The following is a 17,793-nucleotide window of genomic DNA, read 5'->3' as shown; positions in this document are numbered from 1 at the left end:
TGCCTTGGATTTGGCAACGTGTTCCTGCGTTGACCCTTGTACTTCCTGCAGTGTCTGCTTCTGTATGGTTCCTATTGCGTAAAAGAAATAATAATACTGTGGTAGATTCTCACCTGTGAGCATGGCTACTGCTCCTCCAGCATGTGAGCAGTGGGAAATTTTAAATTCAGGTGCCATAATTTTCCTGAAAATCTTTATTATAGTATATTTAGCACAGCAATTTAATTCAAGACCTGCAAATAAATCAATTTAAATGAGAGCTGGGTGGGCTGAATGGAAAGAAGATGGAATTAATGGGTCACTATAGGTAGGAAAGGTAACTTACAAGAAAATGGAATTATTGGACTGGGGGATTTTTAGGGGAAAACGAACAGTGTGATGTGAATCATCACTTCTTGAAAGTTACGAGTAGGCATGATTCACTCAAAAAGAAAATGAGATACACCTACTCTGTCACATGAACAATTTTAAACAGAACTGCCACAAACTATAAAGTTTCTGAATGTTAGCACCAATAAATTTAAGGGGAAAAGGTACATTGTCAGAAATGTACATTTGATTTTAAAAAATGGCCCAAGTGCTGTTAACAACATTCCCAGACTTTAAAAAAAGGTATTTGCACTGTCTCTTATGAAAACAGTGACATACTGTGCAAGTTTGTGAGGCCTAGGTTTCAAACTCAACATATACAGAGTACTGAGGCTGTAATATCAGTCTCAAATTTCTGCATAATGTTGGCACTGCACATCTTACAGAATAAATGCACAATCACATACTAAATGCAAAATCTTCCTTCCATTTTATTGCTGTTCAACTGTGCAAACACTGGAGTTTGCTAATTAGGGGGTGTCCTGTGGGAAAACCCAACATTTGTGTATAATACATTATGTTACGCATGTTAAATGGTCCACACGAGCCTCCTCTGCTCCAGAAAGTAACCTTGTACGTACAGTTACTGTATAACGTACATACAGGCATCTTTCACAAGTTAAATCCACAAACCACAGTGGGCAGGAACCAAGATGAAGCTTTTGTGCTTCGGTAACCTGAGAGGTAACAGTCATCCTGTAGTCCCTTTCTTGCAAGCGTTTTGGATTTAAAACGTCCGGCTTTGATTGTCCATATATAACAAGAAAGTTTTTATCCGCTCCTCTGCGACCCACATTGTGTGCGGCAGGATGTTTAAGGAAGTGTATTGAACAGTAAGCGACCTGAATTGAACAGGTCAGGGCCGCATGGCAGGGAAAAATAAATGCTTGGTTTGCTCCCGTTTTTGGAGCCGACGAAGAGTCACAAACCGCATAAAACCGCTCCTCTCATCCATCGCCTTCCTATGCAGCAGAATGCAATGCCTGCTGACTCGGAAGTAATAATAGTAACAAAAAGAAACGAAAGAAATAAAAAACCCTGCCTGCGATGCCCAAAGAGACCTGTTCATTCCCACAACGAGGCTGTGCACTTGCTTGAGAGGAAGTCCCTCCGAACTCACTGGGACTTGCTTCCGAGTAAGCATGCACAAGAAGAGGATCGGGCCCCTTAAACGTTATTATTGCACCCATCCTCTCGGCGGAGAGGAGGAGCGTCGTTTGCAAACCTCCTTCCCGGGAGGGCCGGTTTGACCCCTCTCTCTTTTCTTTTTGAGCAACTATCCCTCCTCAATATTATGGTTTGTGCCAAGCGGATCAATTCCTGCTCTCGACTGCGTAGGGCTGCTCCTGCTTCTAACGCGTGTAGCAGCAGCAGCAGCTCAGCCTCCGCCCCCTCGGGGCGCTCCCTCCCCCACCGCGCGGCTGGCTGGCTGGCAGGCAGGAAGGATGGGAAAGAGGGAGGGAGTGGATGAGCGAGCTGCGGATGAGGGTTAAAGGTGCTGCTGGCAGGGAAGTTTGAAGGAGGTGGCCGCCGCTTGTGCGCTCCGGCAGCATCATGGCGGAGCAGAGCGACTCGCCTGTTCACGTCCAGCAGCAGGAGCAGCAGCAGCAACAGCCGTCGCCTCAGCCGTCGCCGCCGCCGCCGCAGCAGCCGCCGCCCCAGCCCCAGCCGCCGGTGCAACAGACCCAGCCGGCGCCCGCTGCGCCGCCCCCGACCCCCGCGCCGCCCGCCGTCGGCTGGCCCATTTGCCGGGACGCCTACGAGCTGCAGGAGGTGATCGGTCAGTGGCGCGTGTAGCAGGGAGCGGCGGCTCAGGGGGAGGCGGGTGGGTGCCGGGGATGCCTCGTCAGCCGGCTTTGGGGCCTACCGGCTTTTTTTCCCTGAGCTTCCCCAGCCCAGAGGCTCTCATTGCGGCGGATGCGCCCGGCACTGCAGTGCCCGATGCTGCAAACTTGACTTCCTCCTGCTTCAGGCACCGGCTCTTTGCACAGCGCCGCTTTCATCTCGCTTCCTCTTGTTGCAACGTTCCATGATCCGGGGGAGGAGAACGGAGCCCGGCTCGTTCTAGAACACTTAGGGCCGGCTCCCCTGCTTCTTGCCTGCCTGCCTTCATTGAGGGGTGGGGCATCAGCACCCCCCCCTTTGCTCTCTCGATTTCTCTCCCCCACCCCCACCTCGCCTCCCCGGAGTTTTCCCTTAAGCATTGCGGCTTCTGCCGGCCTCCTAAGTTGCCATGGCACTTCTTGCCTTTCTGGCTCCCAACTTTCTCTCTCTCCTGTTAGTGGGGAGATGTAAGTCCACCCCGGCCTCCCTGAATCTCTCTTGTCCACCCCCCCCGCCCCCACCCTCCAACTCCTTTTCTCCAGGTGCAGCGTCACTCTTGCATCCAGAAACGTCACGTCTATCAGTTTTAGATGACAGTTTTCTGCACAGTGCCCTGGCCAAGGGCTTCAGTTACTGCTCTCCTTTCTCTCCCCTCCGTACCATCCGTGCCCCACCCCTTTAACATATTCTTCACTCTTTAAGTAGGTTTCTTTTGCAATGGCATAGCTATTGCTTTAAGTTTTTTTAATGCCAGTGCCCATCTTTCTACCTTCCCCAGTTTAATAATCTGCTCGTTTGGTGTTACAGCGATGTTAGCACCATGTAGGTTGGGTCTGTTTCTTGTTTCTTTCACGTTCCCCAAGAAGTTAATTAAATAAGCCTAGGGGGTGACTTGGATGCTATTTTCTGGGCATCAGTTGCTTTGCAAGTCTGGTTTATAGAGAGAGATAACGGGGCTAAAGCCTGCAAATGCAACAAAACTCCAAATCCAGGAGTGTCATTTCTTTGTGAGCTAGGCCGCATCCAGCAGTGGGGTAGGGCTGCCTCCAGTATCTCTTGCAGTTGTTTTTAATATTGATGGCCTCAGAACTGCTGAAATGGGCATTTAAAGAAAAGAAGAGAGCAGACTCTCTTTTAGGAAGTTTTGGCACCCCTCTTGTACTTGCTGAGATGTGCGTCTGTATTTCATGTGGTCTCCTGAAGCCTCCTAAGGACTGCTAAAAAGAGAAACCGTATCCTTTTGTCCTTTGGATTTTTTAGTCTTTTTGTCCTGCTGCCTGTCATCCTACTTCTTTCTTGGCCTTCTCACAGCCATGGCACTGAAATAGCTGAAGGATGCTGTGCAAGCAAGGTGCCTAAGCTCTCCTCTTTTCTGCTTCTGGAGCAGGGAGGTATTCTGCAGCTGCCCCACTTGTGGATTGCCAGCATCCTCATCGTCCAGGGGGAAGAAGACCATCAAAAGCACCTTGTAAAACTGTCCACTTAACATTCTTCATCAAGATTTTGGGGACACTTAACAGAGTCGCATTGGACTCAGCAGGGCTTACTTCTGGGTAGAGATATAGGACCGTACTTTTCTGTTTTAACTATACGTTCCAACATTTATGGCACCAGTTTAAGTTGTTTTTTAAAGATCAGCTCATTGACAGAGAACATTGCAGGGAGAGTAAAATAATATCTTTATTGGGGCCAGTTGATGTTCATTATGTGGCTTCCGCTCAACTTTTCCTCAGAGAGGGATTTATTTTAAAAAGCAAATTAAAACGAGAATTTTTTTCTGGGTGATGGTCTGGCTTGGTTTCTGACCGGTTAGCCTTAGAGACCTTGTGTTGACACAACTTACATTGCAAATGGACACTCTGCTTTTGGAAATAGCTCAGTTGGTAGAGCATGAGACTCTTAATCTCAGGGTTGTGGGTTCGAGCCCCACATTGGGCAAAAAGATTCCTGCATTACAGGGGGTTGGACTAAATGATCCTCATGGTCCCTTGAAACTCTGCAATTCTGTAAATTTGTGAAATGTAAGAGCCAGCCATGTCTGGCCATGTTCTTCAGAGACTGCTGCATCATGGTAGGAGTTAAACAAGCCTCTGCAAGAAATCAGTGAATCACTTTCTTAGAGTGGTAGCCTAAGTGTGTTTATTTGGAAGTAAATTCTTTTGAATTCCGTGGTAGTTGTTCCCTAGTCCCATGTGCTTCATAAGTGAAGCTGTAATTTGTCACTTGTCCTTTTTTCCAAAATGCTTAATAAACATTTTATTAAGTAAGCTAAGCAGGATAAAATCCCATTGACTTTTAAATGAATTGCAGACTGTCTTTATTTAAATCAAGGTGACTTCTTTCTCCAAGAAAACAAAATCTGAATTAAATAGGAAACTTTAGAAAATCACTGAACAAGCATGCACATTCCTTGGCTGCCACAACAGTTAAAACATACCGGCTTGTAACAAAAATCTGTCTTTGTTCAGTTTTGGCACATTCTCTCTTGCCACATAGCCCACACACTTTTCGTGGTATAAAACTTACATTCATAGACTAGGGAGTTGTGAAATGAAGGATTTCTGTTTTGTGCTGCCATCTTAATTCTAAGCAAGATTTGTTTACTAGGAAGTAAGCACCATTGAACACATGGATAGGACTGTACTTTAAGTGCCCCATGCTTTCTAGGTATAAGATCTGGTAGTGGACTAGAGACATCAAATGACCATACTCTTTGGAGAACAGATTCATAGTTTGCACAATAACAAATACAGTAAAAAAAGTTGGGTTACCAAGAGAATCGGGCTTAAACTGATTGATAGGGGGTTCTGAATTATATTTTTTGAGAGCTAGGGTAGATTTTTAATATTTTGGGTCCTTATATTAAATCCAGACTTCATTTAAACCAAATGCTATCCCTTCGAGTGTTGCTTAATATAATCAAACTTTTAAAAGCAACTTTTTTTTAATCTTGGGCCTTTAATTCCGTACGATGACTTGTAGCTTCTTTGTATTACGTATTGCTTACAAAATGAGGAAGATGAAGGCTTAAACTAGTGTGAAAATCAGCTTTGGATATGAGCTAAGCATATTCACCTTTCAAAGAAGAACAAACAGAAATAGTGCAATCTTGAACTTGTGAGAATAAAGGTAACTTAAATCAAAATTGGATCTTTGCTCAGGGTTTCATAATTACCATATTTTTAATAAATATTTTTAAATACATTATATTATGCTGATGTTATGATAGGCACTAGGTCTGAAAACCCTAACCGGTGCAATTAGTTGGTTCATTCATTGCAAACATGAGCATGTAAGATTCTTGATCTTGGCTTAGTTTGAAGCCGTGGATGTTCAGTACTTATGGCATTGTTATAATACATGTCTCTCTGAGTTGCATTTTTGGAAGGGTGTACCAGATGGATCTTAATTTAATCCAGAGCAATGCTCCTTTTGAATTAACTTAAGAGAAGTAAAAGCAGTGACAAGCCACAAAAAAACCACAGTTTTATTATTGTAGTTGCAAGGTAGTTGTGCAGAGAGTCTTGTAAAATGCTTGTCCTGATTAAATGTGCCTTACCTGCAAGATTGTTTTAAAAGCATGATCAGACTAGTGTAACAACTGTGATTCCTGATGGAAGCATATTTGACAGCTAAAAGTGCCAGAGGAATGGATTTTAACTTTCTCTGGTCTAATCCGGATGACACTTACCTGCTGGTTTTCTGTTTCCTTTTGTGTAATTTGCATTGCATTCATTTTCAGGTCAAGATAATGTAATCTCTGAATTGGCTCTTAAATGCTTTATACTTACAACAAGAGCATGCAGTGTGTACCCACTGCAGCAGTTAGACATAATTTATTCTAGGTCTTTAGTTTTCTTTGGGGAAGCCCTCATTCTGACAATTGGCTTCAAATATCCCATTGCTGTTAATGGGTTTGAATACCTTACTGGTGCATATCTAGTAGGACTCTGCCTTACGTTCTTTTAACAGTATTAGATAAACTCCTGGAGAATAAGGTGATCAATTGCCTACTCCTTCCTACTCTCTGTTTCCTGCTACTTAACCAATTCCCGATGCACAAGAGAAGAGCTTCCCCTCTCATTCCAGGACTAGTAAGCTTACTCAGAAGTCTTTTATGAGGTACCTCATTGAAAGCTTTTTGAATGTCTTGAGTACACAAGGTCAGCTGGATCTCCTCTATCTATATACACTTGTTGACACTCTCAAAGAACTGCCATGGACTTGGGAGGCAGGACTTGCCCTTGCAGAAGCCATGTTGGCTTTGCTTCAGCGAGGCTTGTTCTTCTATGCTTGGCTACTGTATCTTTAACAATACTTTCTAACAGTTTTAGTTTAGAGAAAAGGTAAGAGATGACATGATAGAAGATTATAAAACTATGTCTGCCATGGAGAAAGGGGATAGAGAAAAGTCCACCCCCTCAATAACACTAGAACTTCTGGACATCTGGCCAAGTGAAGTGTTCAAAGATTTAGGGCTGATAAAAGAAACTACTTCATGCAGCGTAAATTGAACTACCGGCATACGGCTCATGCCAAAAGGAGGCAGTGAGGGCTACCCAACTCGGAGGCTTTGATTAGATAAATTCATGGAGGTTAAGGCTAACGACTATTAGCCAGGGTGACCATGTTTCATCTCCACTGTCAAAGGAGGTACATGCCTCTGAATACCAGTTTCTGGGGACTGCAAGGGAGCAGAATCCGGTTGCGTTTAGGTCCTTCTTAATGCTTCCCATGGGCGTTTGGTTGGCCACTGTGTGAACAGGATGCTGATAAAGCTAGCCTTTGGCCTGAGCAAAGAGAAACCAGAGGAGGAGGATGGATCACTGAGCCCACCATCCCATACACTCTTGAGTACTTTTTGGAAGATGCCACACACACCTCAACAGGTTTTGTATTATATCCATCCTCTTAAAATCGGGACCCCAGTAGTCCATTTAATAGATACAAAACACAGGTTTTCTGTGTATGAAGGTCTGCTGGCGTAGTTTAGTGTACTAGAACTGTACTGGCAAAAGGGCTACCAGGCAGCATCCAAGACCCTTGGGAATCTGGTTGGGAGGTTCTGCTCTCCCTTTAGAAACCGCGGGAAAGTAAGATAGCAAAGGCCTTTCCTTCTTTCATCCTTAGTGGAAACCTTCCTTATTCCCTGGACTAAGCAAAGCTGCTCCTAGCATACTGTTGTCATTGCATCAAACTTGCAGGGTTGAGCAAAGGCGTTCATAAAGTTTCAGCTAGATGAGTTTTGCCCAGCTTACCTATTGCCATATTTTCCCACTTTAGTAGTAGCTCTTTGCCCTGTAGTTCACTATAGTTACTTGAGGAGTTAGTGATTTCACTTGTGGATTAAAGTGAAGCCTCCCAGGGAGCTGTTAATACAGTTAGCAGACCAGCAGGTTACTTGCAGCTTAAATAGGAGGTAACAGCATTTTTCTATTTTTAGGCTTTGGTTAAACACTCAGGAGTGACTTTAAGGGGGCGGGAAGAGTCTATTAGCTCCTGCATTCAAGCTGTTGCTTCTTGGCCAGTATATTTGAATTGCTGTATATACCCTGAGCTTCAGGCTTGACAACTGGCAATGAGGTCCCAGCCTTTCAAGCATCCTCTGTTTGTACACAGGCGAGAGTTCACTGTGAGTCGTTTTACTCATGCAGGTAAAATTAAGCACATACCTGTGCACATACCTTTTTTCTGAGGGTGCAGTTCAGTTCAGCTTCCTGATTATGTCAGCATATTTACATGAATAAAACATTCCACTCTAACAAATGTCAACTTGGTTTTACTGATTATTTTAAAAGCTGCTGTCCTTGTATGGAGTCGTTCCCCCAAGTTTGTGAGACTGCTGTACGCACAAGAACAAAGGGCTCCTATGAGAGCTATTTGAGGGTTTTTTCTTACTGCTGTTTACATGTGGCTGTTTTTGATAAGAATGCATCTCTCAGTTTTCCCTGCCAAAGGAGGATTATGTTCATTGATGAAAAATGTATGAAGATTTTCTGGAATTCTCCACTCCGTAGAGGAGGATATAGTTGTTGCTTTGCAACTGACAGAGGCATCCTGGGAAGAGATAGCTCCAGTCTGCTAATGATCCCATGAAGAAAAAGTTAAGGAGGTCTGTGCTTCTTTGCCTTAATGTAAGGATGAAACTTCCTTTGAGAATAATACAAAAGCAGGAGTTCACAACTGAAGTAAGCAGCCATGTTTGCCTGTCACACTAAACCATGGTTTAATATGATATGCAGGAGCAGTGTGCAATTCATACCTCCTTCCACATGGGGGCAGGATTTTGGAAGCTCTTGCCTCCACTTTGCCTGTGGGGTTTGTTGGTTTGTTTTAATGGTGGATTATACTGTTGTATTGTGTGACTGTTTTCAGTACAACTACTTTTAGTCTGTTTGAATTGTATAGTATGTAGTCTGTATATTTCTGCTGTATTAATGCAAATTGCCTTGAGACCGTGGAGTAATAACGTGAACACATAAGGGAATGATAATTTGCGGTTTGTTGTGCTGTCCGGACTTTACCTTTAATTATGGTTTGTTGCAAACAAGTCTGCTTCAGACCATGGTGTCTTTTTAAACTATGGTCAGTTTTATGTCAATGGCCATTCTGTGTCCAGATAACACGGCAAGCTGTGATCAGGGAAGAAAGGCAGACTAAACATTTAATAAATGAAATAAAAGCTTAACAGTGGAAGCAAAAGCTTCTGAACTTCTGCTGGCAGTGTGGGAAGACACAAGGAGAGTATGCTAGCCCAGAGGTTTTTGTAGCTTGTTCCTAGTCATGCAGCTTGGGTATTAAACCATTTGAGAAATATGAACGTTGCCACTATCTGCAGGCATGACCTGAACGGCAGAATGTTAGTTCGTTCATTTTGTGCTGTGTACATTGTGATGGCTGACACTGCCAGTGTTTTGGTGTTGGATCACTCTGTTAAGGTCTTACAATAATAATCTAGTTATGTAAACTCTTAGTTCTCAGGTTTATTACTTTAGCCTTGCCTATAGTTGAGGCCCACTGTGTTCCCCTAGGCCAGTGCTTTTCAACCGGTGTGCCATGGCACCCTGGGGTGCCTTGAATGATGGTCAGGGGTGCTGTGGGCAACACTGGCCTCTGTCCCTCTTTCCTTCCCACCCTCTTCTGATGCCCTCTTGCATCTCTGCCTTCCAAAGGCTTCCACAGCTGTTTGTTGCAGCATCCCTGGCTACAAGCTCCCCAGGGAAATGGTGCCTCTGCCCTCTGTGGCAATGTGAGGAGGCACCTCTCTTTGGGGCAGGGGGTGCAGCTCAGAGACCAGGGGCAGCAGCTGTGGCTGCCCAGAGGACTCCTAAGGAGAGGGGAGAGGATAGGAGGCTGAGGGAGGGTGTTAGAAGGGTGAGAGGCTGCCAGCTCGGCAGGCAAGGGGTGACATAACTGGGTTCCAGAGCCCCACAGGGGTTTCGCAGAAAGAATGCAGTTGGTCAAGGGAGCCGTGGACTCAAAAAGGTTGGAAACCTCCACTCTAGGCTGTTGCTTTCCCCCCTTCCAGTTAGAGTCAGGGCCCTGAATGGGAGGGAGAGTTGTAGATGCTGTTGCCAAAGTACTGCTGTATTTCTCCAGCTATAGGAAAGTGCTAAAAGTGGCATGGAGGATAATATGGTTGTGAGAGACTGGGCAGGTACAAGTATAGTTTTTGACTGTTGCTCAGATGAGCAGGTAGTCTTGATTCCAAGCACGTTGCATGGTGGTGATATAGGTCCTGTTGCTGCTACAGCCACCTCTGTTTTGAAGAAAAAACATATATGTGGGGTTGGTAATCTGGATTAGACGGGTAAAGGAAACAGAAATACGCTCATAGTTCAGAATTTTGCCCATAAATCTGCTACAGCCTTTTTTCCTCTTTCTCAAAGGCAGGGCATTTTTGAACTCTTGATTTCCCCTTCCTGTGAAGCCTTGCATGAAGATTTGCCTGAAATTGTCATGTAACACCATCTTTTTCTTTTTAAGATGGGAGCAAATGTATCATGAAGAAGATCGGAAGTTGCATCAGATCCAGTGATCCACCCAGCTCTGCATCATTTGCCAGTGTTTCCCAAACTTGGGTTTCCAGATGTTTTTTGGACTACAATTCCCATCATCCCTGAGTACTCGTCCTGCTAGCTAGGGATGATGGGAGTTGTAGTCCAACAATAGCTGGAGACCCAAGTTTGGGAAACAGTGAATTATACACGGACTAGCAGTGGATTGCCAGGCTTTCAGACACAGGATTCCCTCGCATCCATGTAGCGTTAAAAACTCAGATATATTCATTACTGTAATTGCAAAATGGTTACTTAAACCTAGGTTACGGTCACCACAATAGAAAGCTTAGATGCCCCCCCCCCCTTTTTTGGCAGTGGAATTTATTTTTATTTTTATTCATTTCATTTCAATACCACATTATATTAAAAATAATAATCTCAAAGCGGTTTACAACAAATTAAAACACCAAACAATCCAGAATAAAATAAATCCGAGCGCCAGGGAAAATATTTCAGATCCTCCTCAAAGTCACAATTTGCTTTCCCCGTATTTTTTTTTATCTACTTAATTTATATAACTGCCCCATAGCAGAAGTACTCTATGAAACCAATGTGATGTAGTGGTTAGAGTGTCAGACTAGGACCTGGGAGATCAGGGTTCAAATCCTCACTTAGACATGATGCTCCCTGGGTGACCTTGGGCCAGTCGCAGCCTCTTAACCCACCTCACAGGGTTGTTGTAGGGATTAACCGAGGAGCAGGGCGAATCCTGTACTCTTTGGAGAAAAAGGTGTGATATAAATGCAATAAATAAGCTCTTCTGCTTACCTGCAAAAAAAAAAAGCTGGAAGGGCCAGCCAGATGGAGATGTCAATCACCAACCTGGTATCCAGAGATCTCCACGTGGTCCCAATTGAACCCGCGCCAGTCACAAAACTCGCCTGTCATCTGGGGGATTTCGAACCCTGCCTATGTGGAGATGATGGGGACTGAACCTGAGACATCTTTGCATGCAAAACGGATGCTCTGCCATCAAGTTGCAACCCTTTCCCTTCTCCTGTAGATGTCAGGTGCCAAGTCTTCTGAACTTGAAACCCTACCTGAACCCGAAAATAAAGTCGCCAGACTAAGTGGTGGAAATCTCAGAGTGGAATTGCTTGGTTGGGTGCACATTTGTCTTAGTTTTGCTACAGTTCCCAGAATAGTTTAATAATCATTCCCTCTTCCCAGAGAACTCTGGGAATTGTAACTCTCTGAGGGGAATAGGGTTCTCTGAAGAGCTCTCAGCAGCTCCCAGAATTCCCTGGGGGGAGCCAGGACTGTTAATAGTAGCATCATTGAGCTCTAAATGATGGTTGTGAATGTGGCCCTAGTGAGGACCGCATGCTTTACTTGCATCTTGGTGCAATTGTGTGAATAAAGCCATCCATATGACCAGTGGTGTTTTTATTCTGGGGGAAAAGGTAGGGGAACACACCACAAAGTTTGTTTGTTGTGGGCCCAGTCACAGTGCCACCACCTCCTCGGGCAGTGGCTAAATGTAAGATATGATTAATAAAATCAAGTAGACAACAATCTGGATTAGAAATGGCCACAACTTTATTGATTACAGATTATAGGTGGATTTTGACTCAGGCATTGGGTATATATCTGTTCCAGCCCTGCCACCCGACAAAAATAATAATTATTTATTATTATTATTTTATTATTAAATCTTTATTAATTTAAATTTAAAAATATCCAAACTCAACAACATTTAATACAGACGCAAAGCGAGAAAATAAAGATGTAAGAAAATAAAAAGAGAGAAAAACAAACAAAAAACATAATACTATGCATTTCATATATGTAAATACCATATCATACTGTATTTACAAACTCACAAAAAAGAACAAAAACATTACTGAGAATTAGCTAAAAAAGACTTCCAAATATTTTCATTTACTATATCTATTCTTTCCTTTATAATGCACAGTCTCAAATTAACTTAATTATTTTCGTAAGTCCAAACATAATATCATTTCCACCTTTTATTTACAAGAATCACGCTAGTTCTGCCAGGACATTCTTCTTACAATAATTTTTTAGATATTCTTTAAATATTCTCCATTCTTTATATACATTCTGTTTCTATTGATCTCTTACTCTCCCTGTCATCTTTGCTAGCTGTAGATATTTTATCATTAGGGCTTGCCACTCCGCTATTGTAGGTATTGCCTCATTTTTCCAATTTCTTGCCACTAATATTCTGTCTGACGTCATTGCATACATGAACAATGTTTTTATATTTTTTCCTATTTCTATTGGCAGTATGCCTAGAAGTAGGGTTTCTGGTCTTTTTTAAAAATTAAGTTTAAATATCTTTTCTTCATAAATATTGTTCCAGAAGTCTCGGATAATTATGCAGTTCCACCACATATGCAAACAAGATCCCATTTCTTTTTCCAGCAGATAGGTGATCTATTTGTGTACATTTTTGCCAGTCTTGCTGGAGTAAGGTGCCATCTATATATCATCTTCATAATATTTTCCCTGAGATTATAGCACGCCATGAACTCGATGTCCTCCCTCAATAATGAATCAATAATTAATTTTTAAAAGTCAAGGGAACTTGGTTCCCCCAACTTCTTGTTCACAAAACCCCCTTCGTATGGCCAGCTGCTGAATTAGTAGCTTCCCTACCAAATACCACTAACGTTATGCCACAGTTAACGTTGCTTAGTAAAAGCCCAAACTTCTGTTCTGGCACGCTTGGTCTCAATGTCAGCCTGGACAGTGCTGGCTCTGCAAAGTTTGGCACCGGGTAGTGTGGCCGGATTCTTCTTCCTCACAGCTGCATTTGTAACCAGCTGCAGTATTCCTTACTAATTATGTTGTCCGAGGAAACCACAGCCAGATGGAACTGGCTTTGGAGGGACAACTGAATATCTAGTCATATGCTGCAAGAGAGGAATCAGCTGTCCTGGGAGAACAGCCCTCCTGAGCGCACTTTAGTTTCAAGTGCGTTTACAGTTCTGCTGCAGAATAATAAGTAAGCGCAATGGTAACCGAGTGTCCGCTGTGATTTCAAATGTTCAAAAGGGGTTCCTTACAACAACCCTGAACATAGGCCGGTATCATCCCAATGTAGTGAACAAAGGATTTCCTTTTTTATTTTTGTTTTAAATTGAAATTTTTCAACATAGAATCCAATTAAAAAACACTAAATAAGAATAATAAACAACAAAAAAGAGAAAGAGACGGGAAGAGAGAGGAACCCCCCCCCCAAATCCCTCCATCAGAGGTGGATTTTAACCCTTGCCTCTCGGCTCTCACAAGGGGGAACAAGGGATTTTTTGATTCACCATACTCTTTTTGGGGCTACTGTGTATAGGCAGACCAACTAAGTGTTGGCTTCTCTGCTGCTGGGCAAACTCTGCTCAATTTCCAGGTGCCGTTTCCCCCTTAAATAGTCTGCTGGAATGCACATTGCCTTCTCACTCCTCTGTCCTTTAGCTTGACTCCTGCCCCCTCTTGGAGAGGAGGTAGCTTTCTGATGGTTGTCATTTTGATTTACTGCCCATGCTACAGCCTAAGGTACCACCAGCACACTTTACAAAAATAAAAATAAATAAAATAAAAATACTTTATTTGCTGTACAGAAATACTGCAAAGTATTAAATAATACTGTTAAAGTATTATTTAAATAAGTAGGTATTTACTTATTTAAATAATACTTATTTAAGTATTATAAATACTTACAATAATAAGTATTATTACTTAACAGTATTTATATCCTGCACTTCACTGAATGTTTTCAATCTTGGAGCGGAGAACAAAGTAGTACAAATAAGCAGGGAAAAATAATACAGAAATTGCAAAAAATCATATTAGCAAGCCCTATAAGCAATATCTCAAAAATCCAGTCATAAGGTAAGCAAGCGAAACTGCAGTAACAAAAAATTGCATTTCCAATTTAACCAAATACCTAGGTAAAAGCAAACAAGACAGCTGGGATAGGTCAGTTGGTAGAGCACGAGACTCTCAATCTCAGCTTTTTGAGCCCTACGTTGGGCAAAATATTCCTGCATTGCAGGGCGTTGGACCAGATGATGTCGTGCCTTCTAATTTTACAATTCCAAGACATTCAAATAGATTAAATAACCAGTGGTCTTAGCAACAGTTCCCACCCTGTTTTTCACTTTCAATAGCCCTCTTCCTCCCTCTTCTGCCTCTTGCACAAAGAAGACCCCACTCTGAGCCAATAGACCTCAGTGGCATTTGAGTAACTTAACATTTCCCCCTTCCCCTCTAATCCATCCAACCTCCGCACACACCATGAACTGCTGCCCGCAAGCATCTACAGCAAGAAACTCCAGCCCTTTATCTACAGTAGCAACAGCCATGCACAGAAAAAGGAGCATCAACATGCCACAGCTGGTGTTTCTCTCCCTTTCCCAGTAGGGCTGCTAGATGGATTTGCTTCCTCCTAGGGGCCAGATCTACCGAGACGAGTTGCTGTGCTCACTAGGTAGGTCTGATAGAATAATAGAAATGTACAGTTGGAAGGGACCCTGAGGATCATCTAGTCCAACCCCCTGCCAATGCAGGAACATGCAACTGTACCGTATGGGGATCGAACCTGCAACCTTGGCGTTATCAACACCATGCTCTAATCAACTTGAGCTTTATGGCCGACCTGCTCCTGACAGGCATTTAGGTAAGAAGTTTGTTGTTGTTTAGTCGTGTCCGGCTCTTCGTAACCCCATGGACCAGAGCACGCCAGGCACTCCTGTCTTCCACTGCTTCCTGCAGCTTGATCAAACGCATGTTGGTAGCTTCAAGAACACTGTCCAACCATCTCGTCCTCTGTCGTCCCCTTCTCCTTGTGCCCTCTATCTTTCCCAACACCAGGGTCTTTTCCAGGGAGTCTTCTCTTCTCATGAGGTGGCCAAAGTATTGGAGTCTCAGCTTCAGGATCTGTCCTTCCAGTGAGAACTCTGATTTCCTTCAGAATGGATAGGTTTGATCTTCTTGCAGTCCACGGGACTCTCAAGAGTCTCCTCCAGCACCATAATTCAAAAGCATAAATTCTTCGGTGATCAGCTTTCTTTATGGTCCAGCTCTCACTTCCATACATTACTACTGGGAAAACCATAGCTTTAACTATACGGGCCTTTGTAAGAAGTTAGTAACCATCAAAATAATTCCACAGATGATACAACATTTACTAGTCATAATACTAAATTTAAAAAACAACAATGGGGTGTGTTTGCTCCAAACTAGAGGATGTGGTTGAAGACTTCTTCTCGTGACATTTTTCCACTTTGAGGGGGATACAGGAGTAGGACTTGTGTGCTTATTTTTTACCCTTGCACAAGCAGCAGACCATAGCGTCACTTTCCCGATTGCTGCCTTGCCTGGGGTTCATTTCAAAGCAACATTTCCACCCCCCTCCAGATTAAAGCAGTGATTTAAGTGTACATGTGTACAAGTGTACATGATTCACAGCTGATTCAAGGAGAGGTCTTTGTATTTGTAGTTTGGGATGTATGTACCTGAATGCGAAACTGGCAAGGGAGAAGGAGCCCTGGAATGTAAGCAGGAGCTACTATCTCAGAACAATGTTCCTAAGGTGGTTTAAGTTTTTTAATAAGCCTTCAGTGGGTGGCATTATAGGTCAATCTATGGCATGAAGAATAAGAGATTCACCTTCGTCTTAAGTGGGTTGTAGTTAAAGCCACAGTGTTGGCGGTGGTGATGGTAAGGGAGGCAACTGCAGAATCGGAAAACAGCTACTCAGAATGCAGCAAATCCAATAGCTACTCAAAATGGCTGAACTTATTTTGAATGACACCACAGGATGACTGGCTCCATTCAGATGTTAACAAGCATGGCCAATGGGCCACGTAAATAGCTTTGATGGTAGCGCTTGATAACTGGTCCACAGAGGACTCTTTATGTGTGGAGGAGATGCACATGTTGTCTCTAGGAATGAATTTACTCATGTCCAGCAAGCAAAGCCTCTTCAAACTTGATTTATTTATTTATTTTTTTGCCGGATAGATGGTGCACTGAGAGAGATTTATCTTTTTTTTCCTGTTACAGAACTGCTTTTCTTTTCAGAGGTTTTCAGGGTGCAATGGAGAGAGCCTGAGTGAAGATGTTAATAATTAGTTACTTGTTAATTAAGTGGCAGATTGTTATGACATCTGTAGGGTTAATAATTCCACTTTTTCTCCCCTCTGGGTATTTGACCTGATTTGAGTGCCCTGTATGCTGAATTAATATTGGTTTTATTCCAGTTTTATGATTAATACCAACTTAAATCATCTCGCCAGACTAATTACATCTCAATACTCTGTGGACAGAAGCTGCTTTGTGAACTTGATGTGAATCCACAGTTCCAGGAGAGGTGTATTTAAAGTTTTAAATGATAAAATGGCCTCTCTCTTGGTATATGTATTAGGCAGAAATGTGGGGGTATGGATTTAAGAAGGCGTCAAGGTGGTGATTGCCCTCATGCTAGTGGTGATTTGTACCAGGTGTTGGACCTCCAGATTTGCTGAGCTCCCATCAGCCCCTGCAAGCATGGTCCATGGCAAGGGATGATGGGGGTTGTAGTTCAGCAACATCTGGAGGGCCAAAGATTCCTCACACTTGCGGTAGTGAATCACTCTGTGCAGAAATACTTACGTGTGCAAGAGTAGCATAAGCAGACCTTCCTCAGCTGGTAGATCTTGGATGCTATTAAAGGTTGACAGTGTGGGAGGCACTGTTTGCTTCATAAAAGTTCTTGCGTGTTAAGATCCCAAGACCTCCCTCAATAAATAAAGACACAATTGACACGGAATTTAGTTTAAGGCTGTTGGCATAATTTTGACCACAACTTTATTGATTACAGATCATGAGTGGTTTGCTTAGGCATTGGTTCCCGGCTAGCTGCACCTGACCTCAGCAGGGCAGCACTGATACCTGGACTCCAGGAGACGTCAATACGGGAAAACATCCTGGGGGAGCATTGGACCAGGTTCAGACTCTAGCTCACCCCAAATGCTCCCAGGGACTCTAGTGTGGCCCTAACCCCTGGAAGGGGATTGGACAAAAGCAAGGCGAGCCCCTGGATTCCTTTAACGGAATACCCTAGCATTGGAGGGGCAGGCACATCACCTCCACCACCATTGAACCAGTGCCTATCCGCCAAACCTTACAAAGTTGTGACGATTTCCTGTGCGGCAGGCGAAACCCAAGTGGCACCAGCCAATCAGCCAAATGGGAGAATTCCTACCGGGCCCCCAAGAACAGACGACCCACAACGGCATAGCAAGGTCATAATGAACCCTAAATATAGGGAGGGTGGGCGGGTGATCCGATGCACAAGGCGAAAAGAGGAAACTCAACGCAACATGCAGCGGTATATAAAAGGCCCCTTGGTTAATGTATGAAATGACCCCTTTGGCCAGAATTACCCCAGCAACCAAGGGTCCACCAACTGGGTTGTTGTGGCTATCCAATCGCTCCCACTCACAACAGCAGTGAGGTCAGCCTTGGTGATCAGACCGCAATGTGTGCTCTGGGAGGAGGACACGATTTCCCATACTCCTGCTTCCAGAAAACAGGC

At 43.5% G+C, this 17,793-nt stretch overlaps 1 protein-coding gene across 1 annotated transcript in view; it reads left to right on the top strand.

The window, feature by feature from the left end:
- The first annotated feature begins 1,386 nt into the window (after positions 1-1,386).
- Positions 1,387-17,793, top strand: part of STK39 (serine/threonine kinase 39) — a 105,476-nt gene continuing 89,069 nt past the window's right edge. The window contains 3 exon segments of the mRNA XM_081872183.1: positions 1,387-1,971; positions 1,974-2,060; positions 2,062-2,149. Coding sequence (XP_081728309.1) covers positions 1,924-1,971; positions 1,974-2,060; positions 2,062-2,149 — 223 coding nt within the window. The 5' untranslated portion in view covers positions 1,387-1,923.

The sequence above is a fragment of the Podarcis erhardii genome (assembly GCF_964252035.2).
Source record: "Podarcis erhardii genome assembly, chromosome: 1".
NCBI classification, from domain to species: domain Eukaryota; kingdom Metazoa; phylum Chordata; class Lepidosauria; order Squamata; family Lacertidae; genus Podarcis; species Podarcis erhardii.
This window is presented reverse-complemented; position numbering and strand designations above follow the sequence as displayed.